Source organism: Pipra filicauda, unplaced genomic scaffold (assembly GCF_003945595.2).
Source record: "Pipra filicauda isolate LSUMZ 115617 unplaced genomic scaffold, ASM394559v2 scaffold23_size5868930_pilon, whole genome shotgun sequence".
NCBI classification, from domain to species: domain Eukaryota; kingdom Metazoa; phylum Chordata; class Aves; order Passeriformes; family Pipridae; genus Pipra; species Pipra filicauda.
In genome coordinates, this window is record NW_024104354.1 from 198,277 (window position 1) to 219,617 (window position 21,341).

Here is a 21,341-nt window from a genome sequence, read left to right on the forward strand (position 1 = left end):
GTGCACCCTGTCCAGTTCCCTCACCTCCTTCTGCTCTTGGTGTTGGTTGTAGTGAACAGCTTCACACAAACACAGCAAGAGCTCTGTTCACAGCAAAAACATGTCATTTCTCACAGCCCAGAAATGCTGAGGTGGGAACGAACCTCTGCAGACCTCCTACTCCAACCAGGGTTAGGTGGAGCAAGGTGCTCAGCTCTATCACTGATGGATTTTCAGTATTTCCAAGGATGTAGACTCCATAGCCTCTTCCCATGTCCAAACACACTGTTAAATGCAAAGCAGCGGGGAAAATGTAGCACGTTGGCCTCCAGCTTTCTCTGCAAAAAAAAGAGGGGTGCAACAACATCCCACCCACGTCTTACGGTGACTTCGAGGTAGAGTTACTCATCGGTGAAAGCACCGAGGGGTGCAGCAGAAGTCACCCCGCGGTTTGAGCGTCACGGCGGGAAGACGGGGCCGTGGCAACTCCGCGCGGCACTCGCCCGGCATTGCAGCCCCCGCCCAGCACGGCACCGCCCGCCCAGCTCCTCCTCCCTACCTCTGCTGCCTTGCCCAGCCCCGCCCTGCCCGCCCGTCGGCTCCTTCCACCTGCGTGACAGCGGCGCAGGGGAGCGGGTGGCGCCCGGTCCGGGAGATGTGACCCGATGGTCCCCGGCCAGCCGTGCCGGGGGGCGGCCTGGCTGCTGCTGGTGCTCCTGCTCCTGCCGCCGGCCCCCGCGGTGTGCACAGGTAGGTGCCGCTGCACATCCCACTGCCCGCCTGTCGCCGTCACGGCGGGGATGCGCATCCCTCCCCGGGATGGTAGCGGGAACCGCGCCCCCATGCCGAGCCGTGTTCCCTCAGCCCGCGGCCGGCCGGAGCCAGGGAGGCGGCAGGCTGGAGCAGGTCTCGAGTGCTACTGCCGTCCGTGTTAGGCAATCGTGCCTTTATTTGGTGTTCGTGTTTCTGGCCTCCGGCACTCAACTGGAAGCAAACGACTGGGTATTTCTGTGATGTTGCTTCATCTTTTTCTTCTCTCCATAATTATGCTGGAATTAGGTCTTACAGAGGTCTGTGTTAATTTGCTGTCAGCTGTAAATTGATAGCGTGCTGTTGAGATAGTTTGTGCTATACCCATTGAGATAATTCCCCAAATACCTTTGGTGTTTGTATCTTCCGTTCTGCTTGACAGGTGCCATCCCCAGCTAAGCAGTCGAGAGCCAGATTAAAAAAAAGTCAGGATGAGGGTTTGGCAGAGATATTCAGCTCACGTGTCCCAGTTAACTCTTTTGACAAACTACTCCAATATGCATCAGTGATATTGGGTGACTTTCAGAGGTAGCAATGCTAGCTTCTTTTTAAGCAACTGACCACATAATTTTCATCTTATTTAAGTCCACTGATCATCAGTGCAAGTGTTGTGGAAAATCTGTATAACTGGTATTCAGTTACCCTTAAAAAAACCTGTAAAATGTGATTACTACTGGTTTTGATTCCAAAGAAAGTTTAGAAAAATGTCAAGGGGGTTATGCTGCTTTTGTCTAATGGTTGTTCAAGGCAAAAGGGAATCTGTTTGCACATTCCTGAGGTTTTAGCTGGACATAATTTCAGGGGTTTGTTGACAGTCAGCAATACTAGCAAGGAAGGGAGAGCTGTGCCTTTCACTGAAAGTTTAGGGCTTCCATTTTCACCTTTTTCAGCATGAGAGAGTAAATGTTAGATTGATTCATCCTAGCAGTATTTTGCTAATAATGGAAGAAATTACATGAAGTGTAGAACTGTTATAGCAGTGCTCATGTGCTTTCTCCAAAGTGAAGTGATAGGTAGAGGAGTCCCTTTTGGGTACTCTGTTCCAATAGAAGAAGCCTGGATTACCAGTTGGGAGCAGATGCAGTCCTGAAAATACTGTGGTTGCAGTATTGCAATCTGAGCGTTTGATCTTGTGCTGGAATAGAAGATTGGGCTGGCACCCAAGTGCCATATAAAGTAGTTTTACAACAGAACCTTGTAGACTGAGATTCTTACATTACATGTTACAGAATCTGTGCTGTGCCTGTCCCTTTGGGATCTCTTGTCGAGTTCTTTTCTGAACTCTATAGTAGCAGCATTTCTTTTGATGTGACTTTAAAAACTTCCCACTTCTAATGTTTTCTAATGGCTGTGTGAGTTGCTTGGTCTGCATTGGCACACCTGATTTAATTTACCTGCCATTCATATTCCACTTTATTGTATTTTTAACAATAAATAGACCTACATTTAGAGAAACAGCTTCAGGCCTCTTTTTAAGCAAATTTCAATGTGTTTTCTTTCACAGTTACTAGAGCACTGAAATGTACTAAACATCCCTTTTATCAAGATGTTGTTCTGGGAAATACAGAATAAAAACCTAAAAGGGGTCATGGTATGGACTTTGCAGTTAAGTTAACTCCATTGAGCTGGAGTTCAGGGACCACACTGATGTTAAAACCATCCAAAAGGCAGGCAATATTCCAGTGCTAATAATCCACTTCCTTTCCTTCTCATTTAAGACTTGAGAAAGCTTTCTGAGGTCAGCATACATGCAGTGCTTTAAAAACTTGAAGTGTCTATGTGGATGTTGCTCCTAAATTGGAGAGGAGAGGTGAGACTGCTGTTTGTAATTCCTTCACCCAAAAAAATGGGACAACTGAAGCAGCTTGCACAGCTTATTTTGATAGAAACAAAGCCTGAACAACCACTTTTATTCCTCCATGAATACGTGGTCTTTGAGCACCAGTCATAATTTGTGACTAACTGAAGTGAAATGCTTGGCTCCAAGGTGAGCAGTGGGGAGATGTTTTAATGTTGACACAAGGTGATTTAAGGTACATTTTTGGAACTGAGAAGAGTCTGGTCTGTTGTGTAGACACAGCAAGTAACTATTAAACTATTGGTGTACTGAAGCATCATACTATTTCATATATAAGGCATGCAGTGTGCATGTAATAAATAAGCTAATTGCCCTGTAGATGGATTCTGGGATGTCTGTGTGGAGTTAATAGATGGCACTTCAAGTGGTGGTTGTACATTACCCAAATGCAGTAAGAACTCACAGACAATTGTCTTCTTGTTTGCCAGAGAAGTCATTAAGCTTCAGTACTGAGTGGAAGTTAATAGGAGGGTTGAGCTTCGTGTTTTTACGTATTTCCTTGCTCTCTGCCAGTGTGAAGGAAAGAAGAATAAGCGTAAAATAAAAATAAATAAAAATGGATATTAGCATAAGGAGAACTGCAGTATATGAAGGAGTGTCATGTTCGTATAGTCAAAAGGCTCATCCCTATCTTCTCATCTCCAGCTTCCAGTCTCATGCCAGGCTGTTTTGGACAACACTGTGATCTTTGCCCTAGTGCTGAGTTTTGCTTATGATTTCCTTAACTTGACAAATTCTTATCAACTGTTAATTAGGAATGGAAATGTTTAGAGGAGGCAGTTCATTCTATAGAGAAACTTCCAACATTGCTGGGATTCGTGATTAAAGTCCAAAACTTAGAAGTGCATTGCAGTTCCGTATGCAAACACTCAGATGTTGTAGCTGATAACCATACCCTTCTGTGCCTGTTGTTGTCTAGTGGCCTTTATAGTCTTAATTCCGAGCAAAGCAAGTGGTTAGGATTACTCAGGTCATTTGTGTTTGTGTGGTTCCTGTTTATGTTTGGTTTGACAGTTGTGGCTTGTACAGATTGATTTCTGCTGATTGATTTCTCTCTAAGAAGTAGTGTTGATTATCTACAACTGCAGGATTAAGAGAGAAAAGCCACCCTTTATGAGCCAAACAAGAGCTTCCATATTTTAGAAAGCTTACTTTTGCAAGAGCCTGATTTCTGGAAGCTCTAAATAAAAATGAGGTTTTACTGGAGAGCTGTGTTTAAATGACATACAGCTCTGTTTGTGCTTTGTACTTGGTGTGCTAGTAACTTGTAGGTTTCTATCCACAGTTCATCCTATTTTGAAAACAGTACAGTAAAACTGGTAAATCAGAAAAAAAAGGAAATAAGTTGTATGACTGGAGGTATGGGATAGTTTACAATTGAAGAGATTAAATTAATTATATTTCTTTCTCATGGAAAATGGATGAGTTTTCTTGTTTGTCTGGCTACTGCAAGAGTATTTTAAGCTCAGTGAATGAACAGGAGGAAGACTGAAGTCTCTCCTTACCTTCTCTATATCCCAGCACCTTTAGTTAAATCTCACCTGATAGATTAGTTATTTTTCAGCCTTCCATTTCCCACTTCATCTTCTGTGATGGGAAAAAGGAATGTGTCCAAAGAGAAGAAAAAGAAGAAGAATATTGCTTCAGGTGGTGAAAGGATCTGACATGCTGTTACCAAGACTTAGGTATTTGAACTTAATCACACTCCATGCATAAGAGCACGAGTGGGTGTTATAGCTCTTAAGTGAAAGGGGTTAATCTGTTTCCTTCTACTTTCTTGAAGACTGGAGGGAGCAGTTGAGCTAGTATTTATTATTGCATCTGGTTTGCAAAGACTTTGCTTCTCATGGCTTTCCTTGTGTTCTCTGGAAGTACATCAATATTCTGCTTTTAGGTGTAGTAATAGTAGTGTACAGGATGTGGCTCAGAAGCATTGAAACCTGACTGTGCCCTGAGAAGGCTGAAGCACGTGCAATTGCTGACAGGGCTTTTCACCACCGTAAGAAAGTAGCAGACAGGCACAGAAGTAGACCTGTTCAGATTTCCAAGTCTAAATCAACCTAAATTACTTGAAAGTTAGCTTCTCTGCTATCCCAGACAACGGTCACGCTCCTCCTGATCTCACCAAAGTGTGTTGGCTGCTCCCTTGAACCTCAGTGACAGCTTGCTGGGAGTGTTGGTCTTTCCTCTTAGATCTTGGATGCAAAAGAAGGTGTTTGACTTGCATCTTCTGAGGATTGCCTTTCCCTCAGATATGAAGGCAAGTGCTCATCCTCCATTGACATTACACTCAGTCTCCTGTCCAAGGGAAAAATGTGAGTTCAAAATCGTGGATTTCACAAATTGAAATAGTCTTGACACCAAGAAGAGAAAAATCCCTTCTCTAGGCAAGCCATCAGTACGTCATAGAGCCAGGAGCAACACTGATTAGGCAATAAATATGATGCTGATAGTTCCAATTGGACTGTTGTTGCCTAATAGTTATTAGTCATCACTGAATGATGAAAGCCGAACCTAATTTTTGCTCATTTATATGTAAAAAAATAGATCTTTGATGTAGGGATGAATTAGAGGTGTATGAGAACTGGGTTGATAACTGTCACAGAGCATCATTTGTACAGTATTTCAAATAGAGACATTAACTGTAACCCTTGGATATTTTGAAAAACAAATGTAAGTTGTCAGAGGTATTCTAATTAAGGTTTCATTTTCTTGTTTGTTGGGTTGTGGTTGATCTAAGTAGTAACAAATTGGTAATGCTAATTATATTCTACAGAGAAAAGAAAATCCTCAAAGTTAAAGGCTGGACAGTCAGGCTATTTTTAGCATTCTATATAACTTCAAAACATCTGTTCTAAAAAACAGCTATTATGTCATGGCCCTATGTCACCACTGGGCTTTTAAAATTAATTAATTTTTGACAGAAAATGTTTTTGCATTCCAAACTTAACAAAACCTCACTCAATTTTAAATTAAATAAAAAAAAGCCTAACAACAAAACAAAAACTAAACAAAACCATGAAGCCTAAAACACCTCCAACAGATTACAACTCTAAAAGCCTAGAGGTGTTGTGACTAATTTGAGACAAGCACACCTTGAATTTCACTCACCTTGTTTGCTTGTTTTAGGCTGTATTGATCACTCAGAATTAATGGAAAACATACCCACAACTTCTGCCTGCTGCAGTCTGTCAAGGAAAGTGTTTGTAGCAGGGCATGGCTAGGTAATGTGAGTTCTAGTCTTGCACTTGCAAACCTTCAACACAGTGGGAAGAAAATTCAGTTTATTTTTTTTCTGTCATACAAGTTACCAAAAAGCAATAGATGTAAGCTGCCATGGCCCTCTTCAGCTGTCTCCTAACAAACCTTCAATGGGCTAGGAACACTTTCTGGAGTTGGGTATTTCTGGACTAAGTCTGTAATGTTCTTTGACCAATATTCTCTGCAGAGGTATTTTTATAAATTAGGAAGTGGTTTGGACAAATGAAGGTAAGACTTCGTATGGAGGATGAGAGCATGTCAGGGCAAGCCACAGCTTCAGTCCCACTTCTGCATCTCCCATTCTTCAGGCTGTATTTCTACTTGCAGTCTTTTGCCAAATGACCTCCTCAGGTTCACCTGTTTCCAATGGCAGTCTGCCTGTTTCTTGAAAAACAATCCCCACATGCCTCAGTCTCATCCTTCTCCCACCCATCCCCACCTGTTGTCTAATGCTTTTCCATCTGCTTCACCACCTGGTTTTCCTGTAGTCTCTCTTTCTTTCCCCTAAACAGGCTGTGATGGGAGTGATGGGCTCCTGTTCTGGGAGGGCAAGTGTGTGCTTTGTGGTTAGCTCTTGAGTAGCGTTACAACTCAAACAGGAAATCACCTCCGTGCTCCTCCCCACATTCCCACCAGTGCTGCTCAAGTCAAAAGGTTTCGCTAGCCTGACTTCATACTAGGCAACACCAGAGCTCCAGAAACCCACCTGAAGGAAGGCAGCTGAGCTGTAATGGCTCTACATACCTCTCCTCTTTCTTTTCACCCAGATTGCTGAATTTTAGTCAAAAAGAATCAGCACAGAGAAAACCTTTCAAGCTCACTTAATTTTTAAGAAGTTAACTCACTTGTTTATATTGTTGCTAAGATAATAAGTAGTACGTTTGCTAAAATGTATTCCTGGCTTTGCTGGGTTTTCCTTCCTCCATGTAACTTACAATTTCCAATTTTGGCTCAGTCTCCCTGTTTACTACTTGGTGTACTCCCCCACATTCCTTCATGGCCAGCACTGACTTGCTTGAGGCTGGAGATGAGCCAGAAAAGACAACCCCAACCCTCAGCTCACAAGTGCCACTGAACATGATGTTAAATGGACACTTGAACTGAGTATGACCATTTTTATTTTAATGTTATGCTTAGGCATGTGTTTGAGGGACTGTTTTTCGCTGAGAACAACATAATCATCAAAACAGATGAGCTGGAGAAAGAAAAGAGCAAAAATGCCTTGAAAAACGAAGAGCAACGTCATAGAAGGAGCAAGCAAAATGTCATAGGAGCTTGGTGGAATTCACACAAAACTGAAAAGAAAGACTAAAGACAAGGCAGTGACTTACAGCATTCATTGCCAGAAGCAGTGTATCCTAGATTGCTCCTAATTTGCCAGATGATTCACTGGTGGGTCTAAGATACCAGTGGGAAAAGGTAAATCAGGGATTCAGACAGTTTGAGAGGTTGTCCTCTGTCTGAGATGTGTAAGTGTGGGTTCAATCCATGGGCTTGAAGTGGCTGCAAATGGTGAGGCACAGGGTGTGCCTGCAGCATTGCCCACAAATTTGGTGCCCAGCACTAAGGTGCTTCCATCAGAGGTGCTCCCAAAGGCCACTTTCGTAAAGGAAAATATGACAGTAATTGACAACAAAGTCTGCTGTTGTCAGAAAAGCGGTTCCCATTTTGAATTCTGAGACGACTGTAGGAGAGGAGTCCTTGGGTTTTATTGCTGTGACTAGAGGGAAAACCTGTTGTAGTAAGGCTTGTCTTTCTGTATTAATGCTTTCCACATCACTCATTGTCTTAAATTATATCTTACAGTTGTCTAGAGAGTCCTGTGACCTTCTGTCTTGATATGTTTTATTGGATAATTTGGTTTTTGGACCTTTATGCTTTGCCATAGTAAAATGCAGCAGATGATCACTGCTTGAACACAGTACAGTCAACAACAGTACTCACACAGAAGGCACTGTGATGCCAATAGGTCATCTTTCAGTGGATCCTCTGCCTTCTCACCACCCCAGAACTTTAGCTAGTGTACAGAAAAAATATCTGTGCTTTTATGTATTTGTGTATTTTTATGCTTTGCAGCTGCCGGGTTACCTTATTCCAGTGCAAAGCTAAGGAATCTGTTTAGAGCAAGAGGACATGGGTAGTTGGCAGCTGTATTTGTTCTGCAGCGCTGACATTAAACACAACTGTTTGTCACTGAGACAGGCAACAGGGCCTCCTAGCAGGTAAAAAGCAAATGCACTGAATCGATAATGGTTGTAACATGGAAATTGTGTACGTTTATACTTGTGTTTGTATAAATCACAGAATTGCAGAATCTGCCAAGTTGAAAGGGGCCCAGAAGGATCATCGAGTATACATGTGTATAGATAGGTAGATACAGCTGTAACCAAGACTGAGCTTCGAAGAGTACTGACTTGAGCAAGGCATGTACCTGGCAGGGGGCTCTATATGATTAAAGCCGACCAGGTTTTGAAACCCGCTTTCATAAAGAGAAGATGAAGCACCTGCCATACAGTCTTTTAGTCATGTGAATAGTCTCACTGACGTCAATGGGGTTTTTCACTCACATGTAAAGGTGTTTTCAGGCTAAGTCATGTCTGTTTTGGAGAGTCTTGCAACAGCTTATTCTAAGATCGGGAGTTGCCTGATAGAAGTTTACTTTATTTCCAGTCCAGGTGTCAGTCAAGAAGACGTAAGGAATGATATTACTCAAGGTTTGATTTACAGCCTTTCCAAAGAGAGTAATAAGGGTTCCAGTTTTTACCATGCAATAAATAAATAAAGTGGCCTTGTTATATTGGAAAGTGATGACAGCCATTGCAGGCTACTGATGAGGCAGACTAAACCTAGCAAAGCAACATGTATGACTGATTTCTGCTCTTAGACCAGTACGAACTGAAAATACTCTATGTGATACCCATGCCATTAATCTCATTTAATCGAAATAAAATCAGAATATAACTGGACATATTGTTTTTAAAGACAAGATGCTGAAATAAGTATGTTCAAAGACAAGATACTGAAATTAGCAGCTGATGCACATACTTGAGTCCCTTCCTGACTGATAACCATGGAGCATACAAGCTCTATGTGTGATCTATTTTCTATGATGTCCCCTGATATTACTGATCATCAAATAGACATGATGGAGTTTATTCTTAACTCTTCCTGGAGAAATAGGGAGCATGGTAGTTTTATTCTTGTTTTACGTATTCAGAATTGAGGTATAACTAACTTGTGTGATTTGTTGTAGGGGCAAACAGAAGCCTTTAGTGCAGGGACGAGAAATAGAAACCAAATCTCTGCTTTTGCAGCTCATGGAAAGTTAACGGTCTCCGTCCCTCTGCCTTCCAAATCACTCTGAGCTGGGGGTAGGTGGGAGCACACCAGCAGTGTTGTAATGCTTTAGATCTTGTAAAGATAGAGTCTGTGGCTTCTGTGTACTGAGATTGGCTCCTCTGCTGCAGTCAGTGTTTCTGTTTTGAAACTTCATTTACCACAGCAGAAACCACACTGGGAGGAGAGAAATTAAAAAAAAAAAAAAAAAGAGTCAAAGAGCTACCTTTACATGTTACTAATTTAAAAATATTTTAGTGTAACAGACAAATGCATGACTCTTGCTACTTTAAAATGTGCTTGAAGAATATAAATGTTTTTATGTAAAGGCGGACAAATGTGGAACAGTACAGGTGAACAAAAAGCCTTCAGTAAACCAATTGAAGTAATTTCCCTTGTCCGTGATGAGCTGGCTGCCTCCAGCCAGTTCAGTTTGGTGACTATGGACTAGCCTGATAAGTAGTACACATTTAAAAAATTTTAAAGAAAAATGTGTGAAAAGTGAGCTGTTAGGGATGCTTTTAGCTGTCTTATACTTGATTCAGCAGTACCCCTGCCAAATTTAGTACTACACTGAACAAAGTCAGATTTATCAGATGTATGTAGAAGGCCTATCAAAATGGGACTGGTGGTGACCTTAAGTCTGTCCCACTACTTCTAGGCAGAATCAGCTAAATTACTGCCACTTCTAACAGATGTTTTTCTAATCTGTCCTTTGAAACATCCAGCAGCCCTCCCATCCTCATGTGTTGCTCCTCTTCCCACAAGGGGTAATTCCCAGTGCCCACTTTCTTGTTGAAACTGAACTCTGTTCCTTTTCCTCCTTGTTTGTGGTGGACAAGGAAAGTAGATTATCCTTTTCAAGTAAAGAATTGGAGAGTGCCCTGTCACTGTTCCCTGGACCAGATGCATCCCTCCTAAGTTTAATTGCCAAGGAAGCAGAGCCAAAGGCTAATTGGCATAACCACCTCCTCCACTGGAGGGAAACAGATGCACCCAGTCTGGTCCATCCTGACTAGAGAGATGAACCACCCTATGGAGGAGCTTATCTTCCTCTGCATTTTATGGCTGCTGCAAACTAGATGCCTTGCTCAGAACCCAAGTTACCAGAGACAAATCCCCTTCTCATCTGCTGCTGTTTAAAATTGTTTTAATCTTTTCTCCAGAGGTTTTTGGAGTGTGCAATATATATCTAATATTATTCTCCAGTCTCTGTTTTATTATTTAATATCTCCTTGTTGGGCTTTTTGGTTTTTCCTCATTGTTTTTATAATGAGGAACCTTTTATGACTTTGATTCCCATCAATCTAAGAAAATACCTATGTTGTATTTCCTTCTACTTGGGAATTTTAGCAGCAGGACTGTGTGACTTCTGTGTGAGATTTTTTAGGTTTTTTTTTTAATCTCTTATTCACAGTTACTGATTATGCAGTTGGATTTCCTGTAGTGTCATACACTATGGTGCTGCGATGTGGTACAAAGAATGAAACTTGATGCATGAATGATTTTTCATAGTCCATGTAATGCTAGTTTTGGTTTGCTCTTCTTGGTAGCATGCACATGAGTACTTTAGGAGCTTCTCTATTTTACTGAAGAGATTTTGCAAGTTTTAGGCTGTTTTTCTGGCTCTTCTGAAGAGCTTCATTTTTACATTAGTACCTGCTTAAAGCAGTTGCAGAGGACATTTATTTTGGGGGGAAATCAAAACCTTTTATTTTCTAGGTTCTCTGTCTCCCACTTGGAATTAAGTGTTAGAGTAAGGCAAATTCCAGGAGGTCTCTTTCTGCTGCATTTACATCCCTGAGTGTCCTGAAACTTTTTTTATTGTGTTATAACTGAGTCCATAGTTCAAGCTCTTACAAGCTGACTGTCATAGGACATTTCTGTGTCCAAGTGTCAAGGAAATAGGACTTTCTACATACTTTTTGTAAATAAATAAGCTTGCCCTAAAGACTGTACCTGACGAAACTTCTTCTGAACTAGAGAAAATGAAAGCCATTGAACACTATGGAAGTGCTAGAGATAAAAGAGAGTAACATTAGAAATACCACTCATAAACAGTTTTGTGATCTGAAAATGCAGATGCAGGCATATACCTGCAAGGTATAAAACAAGGAGGTTGTTTTGAACATTAACATACAGCTAGAGGCTTGGAAAACCCAGAGTCTGCACTGAGACAGTTTAAAGTAATTGGTCTCTACAAAACTGCAAGGTGGTTGTTTTAATAAACCTATTGAAGAGAAAAGCTTTTACTTTTGGCTCAAAGACAGCTATGTCTGCAAGTTAATCGGGCAAATGGTGCTGACTCTTGCTTACAAAAGCAACTATATGTTACATATACAGGAGGATGAACACTATTACTGTAGTAATAGTGAAATATACTACAAGAAAGCCTTAGGGTCTGCTTACAGAAGTAAGAGGTCAAGGTCTGTTCATTCAGACAGGTTCCTACAGTTTGTTGATATATTTTATTTTCCTCTTTCTTTTCCTCTTTTTGTTATCTTAAGAATAGAATTACATCCCTGGAGGAAGAGCTTAAAGGATTATGAAAACTCATGAAGAACTACAGAGTCACTTTTTCTCTTTGCTGTGCTCTTATGGCTACTTGCAATGGCAAGCTCCTTGCCAGCAGTGCCAGCTTCAGAGCTGCTCCCGTGGGCGCTTGGCAGGACGTGCTGGGGCTTGAGACAAAACTTCGAACTTGGGATTCTTCCCATGGGCCCACAGGCTCCGTTTTGCAAACAATTTAGCAATATGAGCATCTCCATTACATTTATTAGATTAGGAGTGGGAACTAGTGGGAACTAGAAAGATGTGAAACTGAGTTCTTAAGAGACTTGCTTGTTTATTAATTTCAAAAGCTGGTGCAATGAACAGCAATTTAGATGAGTGACCTAAAGTAGATGTTTGCTTTTGACTTTCTGGAGAATCAACAGGGATGGTCAAATGACCCTGGGGCTATTGTGATAATCCAGTCCGATTCTCTAGTGCAAAGTCATACATCAGTTTGTAAAGCTGTATTTGCAGTAGACTGCATGTGTCTTTTTTAAAAATACCTGGTTTGACTTTTAAAAATCCACTCAGCTACAAGAAGATTCTAATGAAGTATTAAGGATATTTTTACAATTTTCACTGTTAAAGTGTTCTGATATTCAAATACATTTGCAGTTTTGAAAATGTGTGTCTCTTCTAGGCCAAGCTTTTCTAGCTTTAGCTTTCAGTCCATGTATATTTCCATGTCAGTGCCTGTTATAAATGGGAAAGACATTTTTGCTAGAGAAAAAATACACTTGTACAGATGGAATTTGGGACTGCACTAGCTAGGAACACTTCTAAAAAAATCAATTTTCCATAGCCAACAGCCTTGCACTTTGAATGTTAAGAAATGTAGAATTTTATGGCTTATTTAAAAATAACCTGAAAGCATATGTATTTGCAGATTCTTAGTGCATGTTGTTCCTTTCTCATTTTACTTCTCAGGAGAGTTGTATTGTTCTTTGCTCAACCCTAGGAATGTCCGTTTTGAATCTATAAATATGAAGAATATCCTTCACTGGTCAGCACCAGAAGGCACGGGCAATGGAGTACTCTACAAGGTGAAGTATTCAGTGTAAGTTGGCTTGTTTATTTTATCTCCCACTGACTTTTATTTTAGCATTTTAAATAATAAATTTTAAAACATTATGCAAGATAGGGCTGATATAAAGTAAAGAAAGGAGAACTAATAAAGTGTGGGCTAGACTTAAGCAATGTGGGTTTTATTTTTTCTTTCTGCAACTGTTTACTTCACATCCAGTTAAAAAATGTGTAAGGAGACATTCTTCCAATGAAATAAGCGTAGGATGCAACATTCTAATACTACAGAAGCTTTCAGAGGCATTCCTGAAAAAATGAGACAGAGGAATGAAGAAGGACTGTGCTGTGGATTGGCATCTGTCCACATGAGTCTTCTGTACACATTTAAATGGAAGTGGACTACAACCTCTTTTGCTCAGATCTTGCCCTCTGTGCTAACAGGAGTGACATGATATGAATGAATGATAATTGTGTAGGAAGTAAAATGTTCAGAGAGCACTGGCTACACTGACTCTGCAGGGCCACCTGGTCCATGAAACAGTCTGTAGCCATAGGTATGGCCATCTTTCATGCTGAATACAAAAATATGCATATGTTTGTACTCACCTAGGAGAGGTGTGAGAGGTGGAAAATGATGGTGAGTGATCCTGTCCTGCAGTCATGCAGAAGCCGCCACATGCCCTTACTAATTAGCGGTCTAAGGGGAATTCTTAATAATGTGAATTTGAGGAACAGGAGCTTCTGAGCAAATCCAAACAGGAATTTTCCAAGGAAGTCTTGATTTGTTCTGCTAGTGTATAAGAGCTGTTCAGTACCGAGGAATTGTTGGTAGCATATTTATGCTACTTTTTCAACTAGAAGGATTTTGAACTTCATTGTATTGCAATGGAGTCTTTCTTTTAAACTAGAAAAAGAAGCCATAGCCAGGAATGAGTAGTCTCCTCTCACTCATCTTGGAAACCTGAGCATCATCTGTGTCCGTACACGAGGATGAGTGACTGACCATTCTGAGAGAACTCATTGTCTCTAGTTATCCTGATTTTGTTATTGTGTGTTTAAAGTTTAAACTACAGCAGTGGTGATTGAAGTTGAGAGATCTCTGATCTGCACAAGCAAAACTTGACTTAGATTGGTATCAGTAACATCCCAGTTAGTTCTAGCTGGCCTCTTCTGGATAGGGCCTACCCTTCACTTATTTTTCATTAAAAACTTTCAGAAGTCTTGTGCTTCATCTCTGCTAAGGTTGGGAATTCCTTAAAGTTGCAAATTTCTGCTAAACAAGCAAGCTGTTTTATCAGCCATAATACAGCACAGAAAATTATGTTATCAGATGACTAAAATAATGGCAATAGCTTTTGTACAGCTCCTTTCTCTTTCTTTTTCAATATAGGTATGGTGTTGGCAAATGGATTAGAAAGCCAGAATGCAGGAATATAAACAGAACATGGTGTGACCTCTCCAGTGAGACCTCTGACTATGAAGAACAATACTACGCAAGTGTTAAAGCCTTCCTAAATGGAATGTTCTCTGACTGGGTGGAGACCACACGATTCAACCCTCTTACAGACAGTAAGGAAAGCTGAGCACACAGCCAGATGTTCAATGGCCTTGATTAATACTGTGTGCTCAGATTGCATGTGCCTTTATAGCATATGATATTTTAATTTTAACATGAAGTTACTGTTTTTGCAGTTGTTTCCAATTCATGCTTTTGGCAGATGTAGTTGAAATAATCAAATTGGAATTTGGGTATATGTTATATATATATGTATAGTCTTACATATACTGAATAGTCTGTCATGCTATGGCAAAGCCTTTCTCAAGGCAAATAAAAGCCTTGGCACATCCAGAGTATGGAGAACTCTGATTTTGAAAAGGCTTTATTAAGTCAAACAGTAATTGTACTCTAGAGCCCAATATTTCTTATCTGTGCCAAATAATCTGAGAACATGATGGTAATTTAGCTTGTTTTAGCAAATTGAGTTTCAAGGTTATTTATCCTGTGAAGTCCCAGGAATTCCTAGGCAAACTTCCAAGTCAGTGTTCACCTTCTCCCTTAAAGATCCTTTCCTCAGATCAAGTAATTTTCTACTGATACAAATAAATTGTTCAAAGTCCTACTTAGACTCCCTCAAACATGGCAAAAAATTAATATTATCACCTTTGAAAAACTGCTCAAGTCAGCATGCCTCTGCTGAATTTAACTGCTTTTTGTACATGTTTATTTTTCCAGCTAAAATTGATCCACCCATGGTAAGTGTATCTTCTACTGACAAATCTATTTCAATCATTCTGACTGCTCCTGAGAAGTGGAAAAGAAGTCCTGAGGAAGAATCCATATCTCTGCTTCAAGTGTATCCTGGCCTGCAATACAACGTGTCTGTCCTTAAAAAAAAAACAAAGAAGCGGGTAAGCTTTGACAGGGCTGTAGAACTGCTCATATTAAATCTATGCTTTGTGCTTCTTGAAATGCACTCTGTCTGTAACAGCAAGGATTGAAATAAGATTCACAGCCTTATAGGAATTATAAGATTGTAAGACACTCCACAGCCACTCAGTCTACTAGCAGTACTCAAAATACATCATGACAAAGCACATCCTCTGTTACCACATGTGAAAATTTCATTTGCTTATGGAGGTTTACATTTGATTAGCAAGTAATAGTTCCCAGCGTAAACCAGTAGATGATCAGCTTTGATTCAGTGATCAGCTACAAAAACATGCATTTGTTCCCATCCTTCAGGCAAAATCTCTGTATGGCAAATCTCTGAATTTCATGAGAAGACGGAAATTTTACACCAAAAAGATCACCTTCTGTCAAAAGGGATATTAAAATACCAAGATTAGCAACTAGAGGCAGACAAAAGTGGTTTAGTGTTTTGGTTAGTTGTGTTGGGATTTTTTTGTTTGGTTTTTTTTTCATAAAGATGCAGGACATATAGCATTTCCTTTACTTTGGACTCCAAAGTCTACGTAAGATCTGTTATGTTAAGGCTTCTATCTTTACCAGAACATCCCAGTTGGAAGGATTTTGTGGAACTGTACCACATGCTTTTCATTGGCTTATGCATCAGGACAGGGCTGGAGTGATGCTTTAGCTCTGTTGCAACATCAGCATGAGAACGTGGGCTAGTAGTGGCACATAGTCCTGCTTCATACGAAGCATGAAATTTTTCAGTAGTGATAGAAGAATGTTTGATTGGAAGAGAAAATATTCAGAGAGGATGTGACCTACTAAGTAACTTGAATGTTGATTGCATTTGGAAAAAAAGGATGCAGTTGGCAGCTCTTACAGTATCATTATTCTTTCCAGAAAATGTGTGTGCTTGTTACTGTTCTGTAGCTGAGGAATTAAAAGCGGGGGGGGGGAAATATCTATTTTTAATGTCTTCCAGTGGTTCTTCTCCATCAGAAACCACACCCTGGTTGTGCCCTGGTTAGAACCTGAAACAGCTTATTGTGTCAGTGCGCAGATACATGTCACCACACCGCTTTTGGACAGTGGCTTTTCCAAAGAATATTGCATTGCTACCTTGAAAGGTATGTTCAAGCTGGTAAATTACAAAAAGAAGAGGTGGGTTAGAAAAAATCGTGGTGACTGAATTTGTGAGTTTTTTATGTATCCATTCTGAGAGTGAAAATTAGGATGGTCTCTCCCTTCTCTGTGGATTTGTAACAATGAAAAAATCTTTGCCTTTAAAAAAAATATGGCTGGGAACTACTGACAGGAAGGTACATCAGTACTTCTGAAGAAGAGTATCTGCATTTTTTGAGTTGTCTTAGTGCATGGAGAATGTTTTTTTTTTTCTCTTCGAATGAGGTTTGGCCACAACCTGCGTCTCCTAGAACGCTTCCATCAACGCTGCCTCCGAACAATCCTAAACATCCACTGGTCAGATTATGTGACCAATACATCTGTTCTAGAACAAGCAGCAGTCACAAGTATTGAGGCCATGTTGCTCAGAACACAGCTGCGTTGGGCAGGGCATGTCTCAAGGATGAAGGACCACCGCCTCCCTAAGATCTTGCTTTATGGTGAACTTACCACCAGCTGCTGCAAGAGAGGAACCCCGAAGAGAGATACAAGGACTCCCTGAAACAACATCTCAGCCTTGGCCATATTGATCACCATAACTGGTCTACTCTGGCCTCCAATCGGGAGGCCTGGAGACACACCATCTACAACGCTGCTGTTTCCTTTGAGAACGCACGCAGGATCACTCTCGAGGAGAAAAGACAATGCAGAAAGAATCGTGTCTTGCAGAATTTACCAACTAAGAAGTCTTTCTGCTGTGTCTTTTGCAATCAGACATGTCAATCTCGTATTGGCCTCATAAACCACCAGTGTGCTTGTAACAAACGTGGATAGAGTCTTCCTAAATCTTCGTTCGCGAAGCCTAGCCATGATGATGATGAGGTTTGGGAGTGACAGAGTTGGGTCGCTCTGAGGTTAGCAACAGGAGAACCTAGGGGAGGGGTTGTTTCTTCATTTTAGAATTTCATTTATGATTTAGACAATACTAAAAATTGTCTATAGCTTAAATGTTACTCATTTATTTATTTATTTCCTGAAAGTTCCTTGTTTATCTAGCACATTTGCATTCTGTATCCAAAAGACAATGCGGTGAATGCATACGCTATCTGAATGCATTAAAAAGTTGTTTGTTACAATGAAAACTTTTGTTTTGTTAACAGATAAAACAGAAGATGAGACTATAAGAATTGCATTTGGATATGTTCTCCCTACCATGCTGGCTGTCCTTTTTATTTCAGTGACATGCTATTGTGTGCACAAGTATATTCATGTCCACAAACAAAAACATCCAAGAAATCTGGTAAGCGTTTTATGTTGCAGCAGGTCACTATCAACTTTGGCAGTCACAGCAGAGCTGTGCATTTTCCGGGGTTTTCGAACAGGTTTGGACGAAACCACATCTAGCTCCAAATAAAAGCTCTAGTTGCCACTGAGATCAAGAAAAGAAAACTACATTGAGGGTTATTAAATGCAAGAAAAAGAGAGTAATTACTCAAGTTAGCAACTGTGTCTAAAAAGATGACCACATCTGAAAAGATGACTAGAGGTAAGAAGGATCAGAACAGAGCTGTTGGTTTGGGAAGAGTTTGGAATCTTAAGGTCTGAGGTGCACTGAGGCAAACTCTGTTAGGAAGTCAGAACTCAGTTAATGTATCTAAGATGAAGCACTGTAGAAAGTCAGTTGGAAAATGTTATTAATTTGTTGAATTCAGAAACAGGAAGGGAAGACCATTAAGCAGTACAGAAACCTCATGATGTTCTCTTGGACTATTGCTGGGTAATACCAGATTTTGCCACTTAATTGTGTTCGTGAAGGACTAAACACGTGTACCACACAGATAATTTAATCAGGATTTCAAGAATATTTTCAAATACTGTACTATTTCCTGACACCTAAAAATGTACGAACAAACACACTCTGTTATTTAGACAGCCCAAAATCACTTTTTACAAAAAATGTTTGCAAATTTCTAGACAGCCCAAAACACTTTTTACAAAAAATGTTTGCGAATTTCTAGTGCTGCAGAGTTTGTTAATTTTTAGAAAGAACACATAAAGTCTATGAAATGTTATTGGTTTCCAGCTCATGAGCTGAACAGATCTTTCTCACGGCTATCTTTAAACAAGTTGCTCAACCATAAACACGCAATTACAGTATGAATTGGATTAACACTTCAATGTTAATCCAATCTGCACAACACCGTGGGATGGGAGATACAAGGGAGTTGGTTTCAACACGCTGACTTTTCTGAAGGAATTTAGAGCAGCACAGAGGTGACAGGAGAAATCTTCACAGAGGGACTGTGAGTTCAGAATGGCTTTGAAGGAGTAGAGTGGCTATTGCTGCAGTGTGTCCAGATGTGCACAGAGACACCTCCTGCACTAGACAAGGCACCAGCTTTATTACAAAACCATGGAAGTACAGAGTGGTTTGGATTGGTAGAGGCCTTCAAAGACACCTGGTTCAACTACCCTACCTCCACCTCTAGATTCAGTTAAAGTAAAAAATGAATATAAACCTGGTATTTTAATGATGCTTTCCATCTTTCCCAACCTACAGACTATTTCACGTGAGCACCCTGTGTAGTCAGGTGGAGGTGGAATAAGCAGTTTGTTTTGACCCAGCACTTCTGACCTGCAGAACCTTTCAGACTACCTGGTACATCGATTAGTGGTCTTAGTCCTCTATTCAAGCTTGAAAGCATTCAAATGCAGCTTCTGGTTGTTTTTCCTATTGCACTTCACTTTAGTGACTGCCCACACACTAATTTATTCCTGTTAGAAATATAAGTAATTTCAGAAAGATTCCTGTTTAGGAAAAGTAGATGATTTCTCACAGAGTCACAAAAGCAGCTTGGGGCAGATTGCACAACGTAGGCTCCATACACAGCACTTCAACCTGATGTATAGCTTCCTTTCTGAAAGGAAACCTGGTATTATTCTATTCTCTGTAAGCTATACCTTAACATGCTACCTGACTCCGCTTGTGGAAAATGGTTTTGGCTGCATTTTCTCTGCACTGGTTAAAAAGAGTAACCTTTGATCCAAGGACAACCCTCATGTTTTCTCTAAAGTTGCTTGAGTTTATGTTGGTGGAAACAAAACCAGTATTTGACAGAATTGTTCTAACCATTATTTTGACATGGGAAAGATGAGAAAAGGGATATTAGAAATGGTCATAATATAATTTTACTTTGGATAGAATAAAAAAAGGGGAGCATATTGACACTCATGAATATTTATATAATGAACCTTTTTCTTCTCTAAATTGGAATAACCTCCTAATAAAGTCTAACCTAGCCTTATATTTTAAAAATATCTGATGGTATAAGAATAAGCAAGATGGTATTTTTATTATACTTCACTCAAAATATTTCTTACTTTCCAGGTATGGCAGTACACTGACAAATGCAAGGAAAGGGTTTTCATACCAAGTGAAAAAATGATGCTTAATCTTATCAGCGTTACTGGGGATGACTGTAAGGAATCCGGTCATCTATCGGAAAGGAAAAGTGCTCACTACTACACTGTTTACAATGGCAGTGAAGGGAAGGATTTGCCTTCTAAGGAAGTTGTTACAGAAGTGCTGGAAACAAAACACTTGCTTGATATTTCACACGAGGAGATTTCACACAAAGAGATTTCACACGGAGAAGATATTTTAGTGGAAAGGGACCAAACTAGAAACTGGATATCCTATGGCCTGTCTGGGACACAGAATACTTTGAGAAAGAAAAATGCAGGGGCTGTAGAGTATGAACATGATGTAAGGACTGAAGACTTTAGACCTGGTCAGAAAATAGAAGAGAAGTTTTCTGCCCCCAGGGGACAGATCTGTGAGCTACAGCTCACTTTGGGGGACTTGGTTGATATGGAAATAGGACAGCCATATTCCCCCCAACTAGAGGTGAGGGTAGCAGACCTTTGTCTGGGACAGAAAACAGAGGAACTTAATTTGAAGATGGTTGATGTAGCAGATGAATTGACATGTGAGACCCACATGAGCTTTGTGGACCTGGATACTGAAAAATCTGGGCAGTCATCCTATCGGCAGCTGGAAAAAATCACACAGGGCCTCACAGATAAAGAAGGTGAACATACCATAGTAGTTGATTGGGATCCTGACAATGGAAGACTGTATATTCCTACTTTGTCCAGTGTTGAAAATCAGGCGTGTGAAGGAGTATTCAAGTATGATGATCCAGACAAAGAGGAAATTTTGTTCAGACTGTATAAGAATGAGGTATCTAGTGAATCATCAAAGGACCAAGAAATGTACCTCCTGCAGTTCAAGGAACAATGGGGACTTCATGTAGAAATGGAAGACTGAAAAGTAACTTTCTTAAATATTCAAAAATGCAAAATCCTGTTTACTTTGCTAAAGAGAGTGATGTACTCAGGGGAGCAGACACATCTTAATGTATTGAAGTTTTTGGAACCATCACAGTTGAATATTTATTCATTATCTGTTATTGATAACAGTTTCCAGATGTGATATAAATTATTTTACTTCCATCATAAACCTCTTGTGTAAAATATGATTGTTATGAGATTATATTATTTTTAAAAAATAATAAAAGAAATAATAAAAGAAATTAAAAGATAAATATTAAAAATAAATATTTTTACAGATGATGTTTTCACATCCTAATTCCTGCCAAAAAAATTATCAACATTTGAAAACAGTTATTTTTAGCAAATAAAAAGCAACAATATGACATTTTTCTGCACTATTTCATGTATCTTGACGCAATGCAGTCATTTCTAGATATCATACCTGCTACTTGTAGTGGTTTGAGCTGACCTTTGTGCAAGTTAAGGGTATTCCAGTATACATTTTGTTTCTGTTTTACAAATATTCTTCTACTTAACAAAGTTCTTACTTGTTTCTCTTGAAAGACTTGTCTGGGGTGCGGGGTCCTTTCCATACTTTGCTGTGCTGATAAGCAGTCAGAAACGATCCTTTTAGCAGGTGTGCCTACAGGC

At 40.1% G+C, this 21,341-nt stretch overlaps 1 protein-coding gene across 3 annotated transcripts; it reads left to right on the top strand.

The window, feature by feature from the left end:
* The first annotated feature begins 640 nt into the window (after window positions 1–640).
* IL20RA (interleukin 20 receptor subunit alpha) lies at window positions 641–21,102 on the top strand. 3 transcript variants are annotated; one of them, XM_027746664.2, is made up of 7 exons: window positions 641–729; window positions 12,725–12,854; window positions 14,211–14,389; window positions 15,054–15,229; window positions 16,216–16,360; window positions 17,516–17,655; window positions 19,744–21,102. In XM_027746664.2, the coding sequence occupies exons 1-7, from the start codon at window positions 645–647 to the stop codon at window positions 20,683–20,685; spliced, it is 1,797 nt and encodes a 598-aa protein (XP_027602465.1). In that variant the 5' UTR covers window positions 641–644; the 3' UTR covers window positions 20,686–21,102. The 3 variants fall into 3 exon arrangements, with proteins under 3 accessions (XP_027602465.1, XP_027602466.1, XP_039237699.1); XM_027746665.2 differs by having other exon boundaries at window positions 12,756–12,854; XM_039381765.1 differs by lacking the exon at window positions 641–729 and adding an exon at window positions 8,079–8,130.
* Window positions 21,103–21,341: the final 239 nt, after the last annotated feature.

Excerpts from the sequence above, each read along its gene's own strand:
- IL20RA (XM_027746664.2), top strand. The coding sequence starts at position 645 with ATGGTCCCCGGCCAGCCGTGCCGGGGGGCGGCCTGGCTGCTGCTGGTG. Across the intron at positions 15,230-16,215 it reads AAAAAAAAACAAAGAAGCGG|TGGTTCTTCTCCATCAGAAA; the intron begins GTAAGCTTTGAC and ends AATGTCTTCCAG. Across the intron at positions 17,656-19,743 it reads AAAAACATCCAAGAAATCTG|GTATGGCAGTACACTGACAA; the intron begins GTAAGCGTTTTA and ends CTTACTTTCCAG.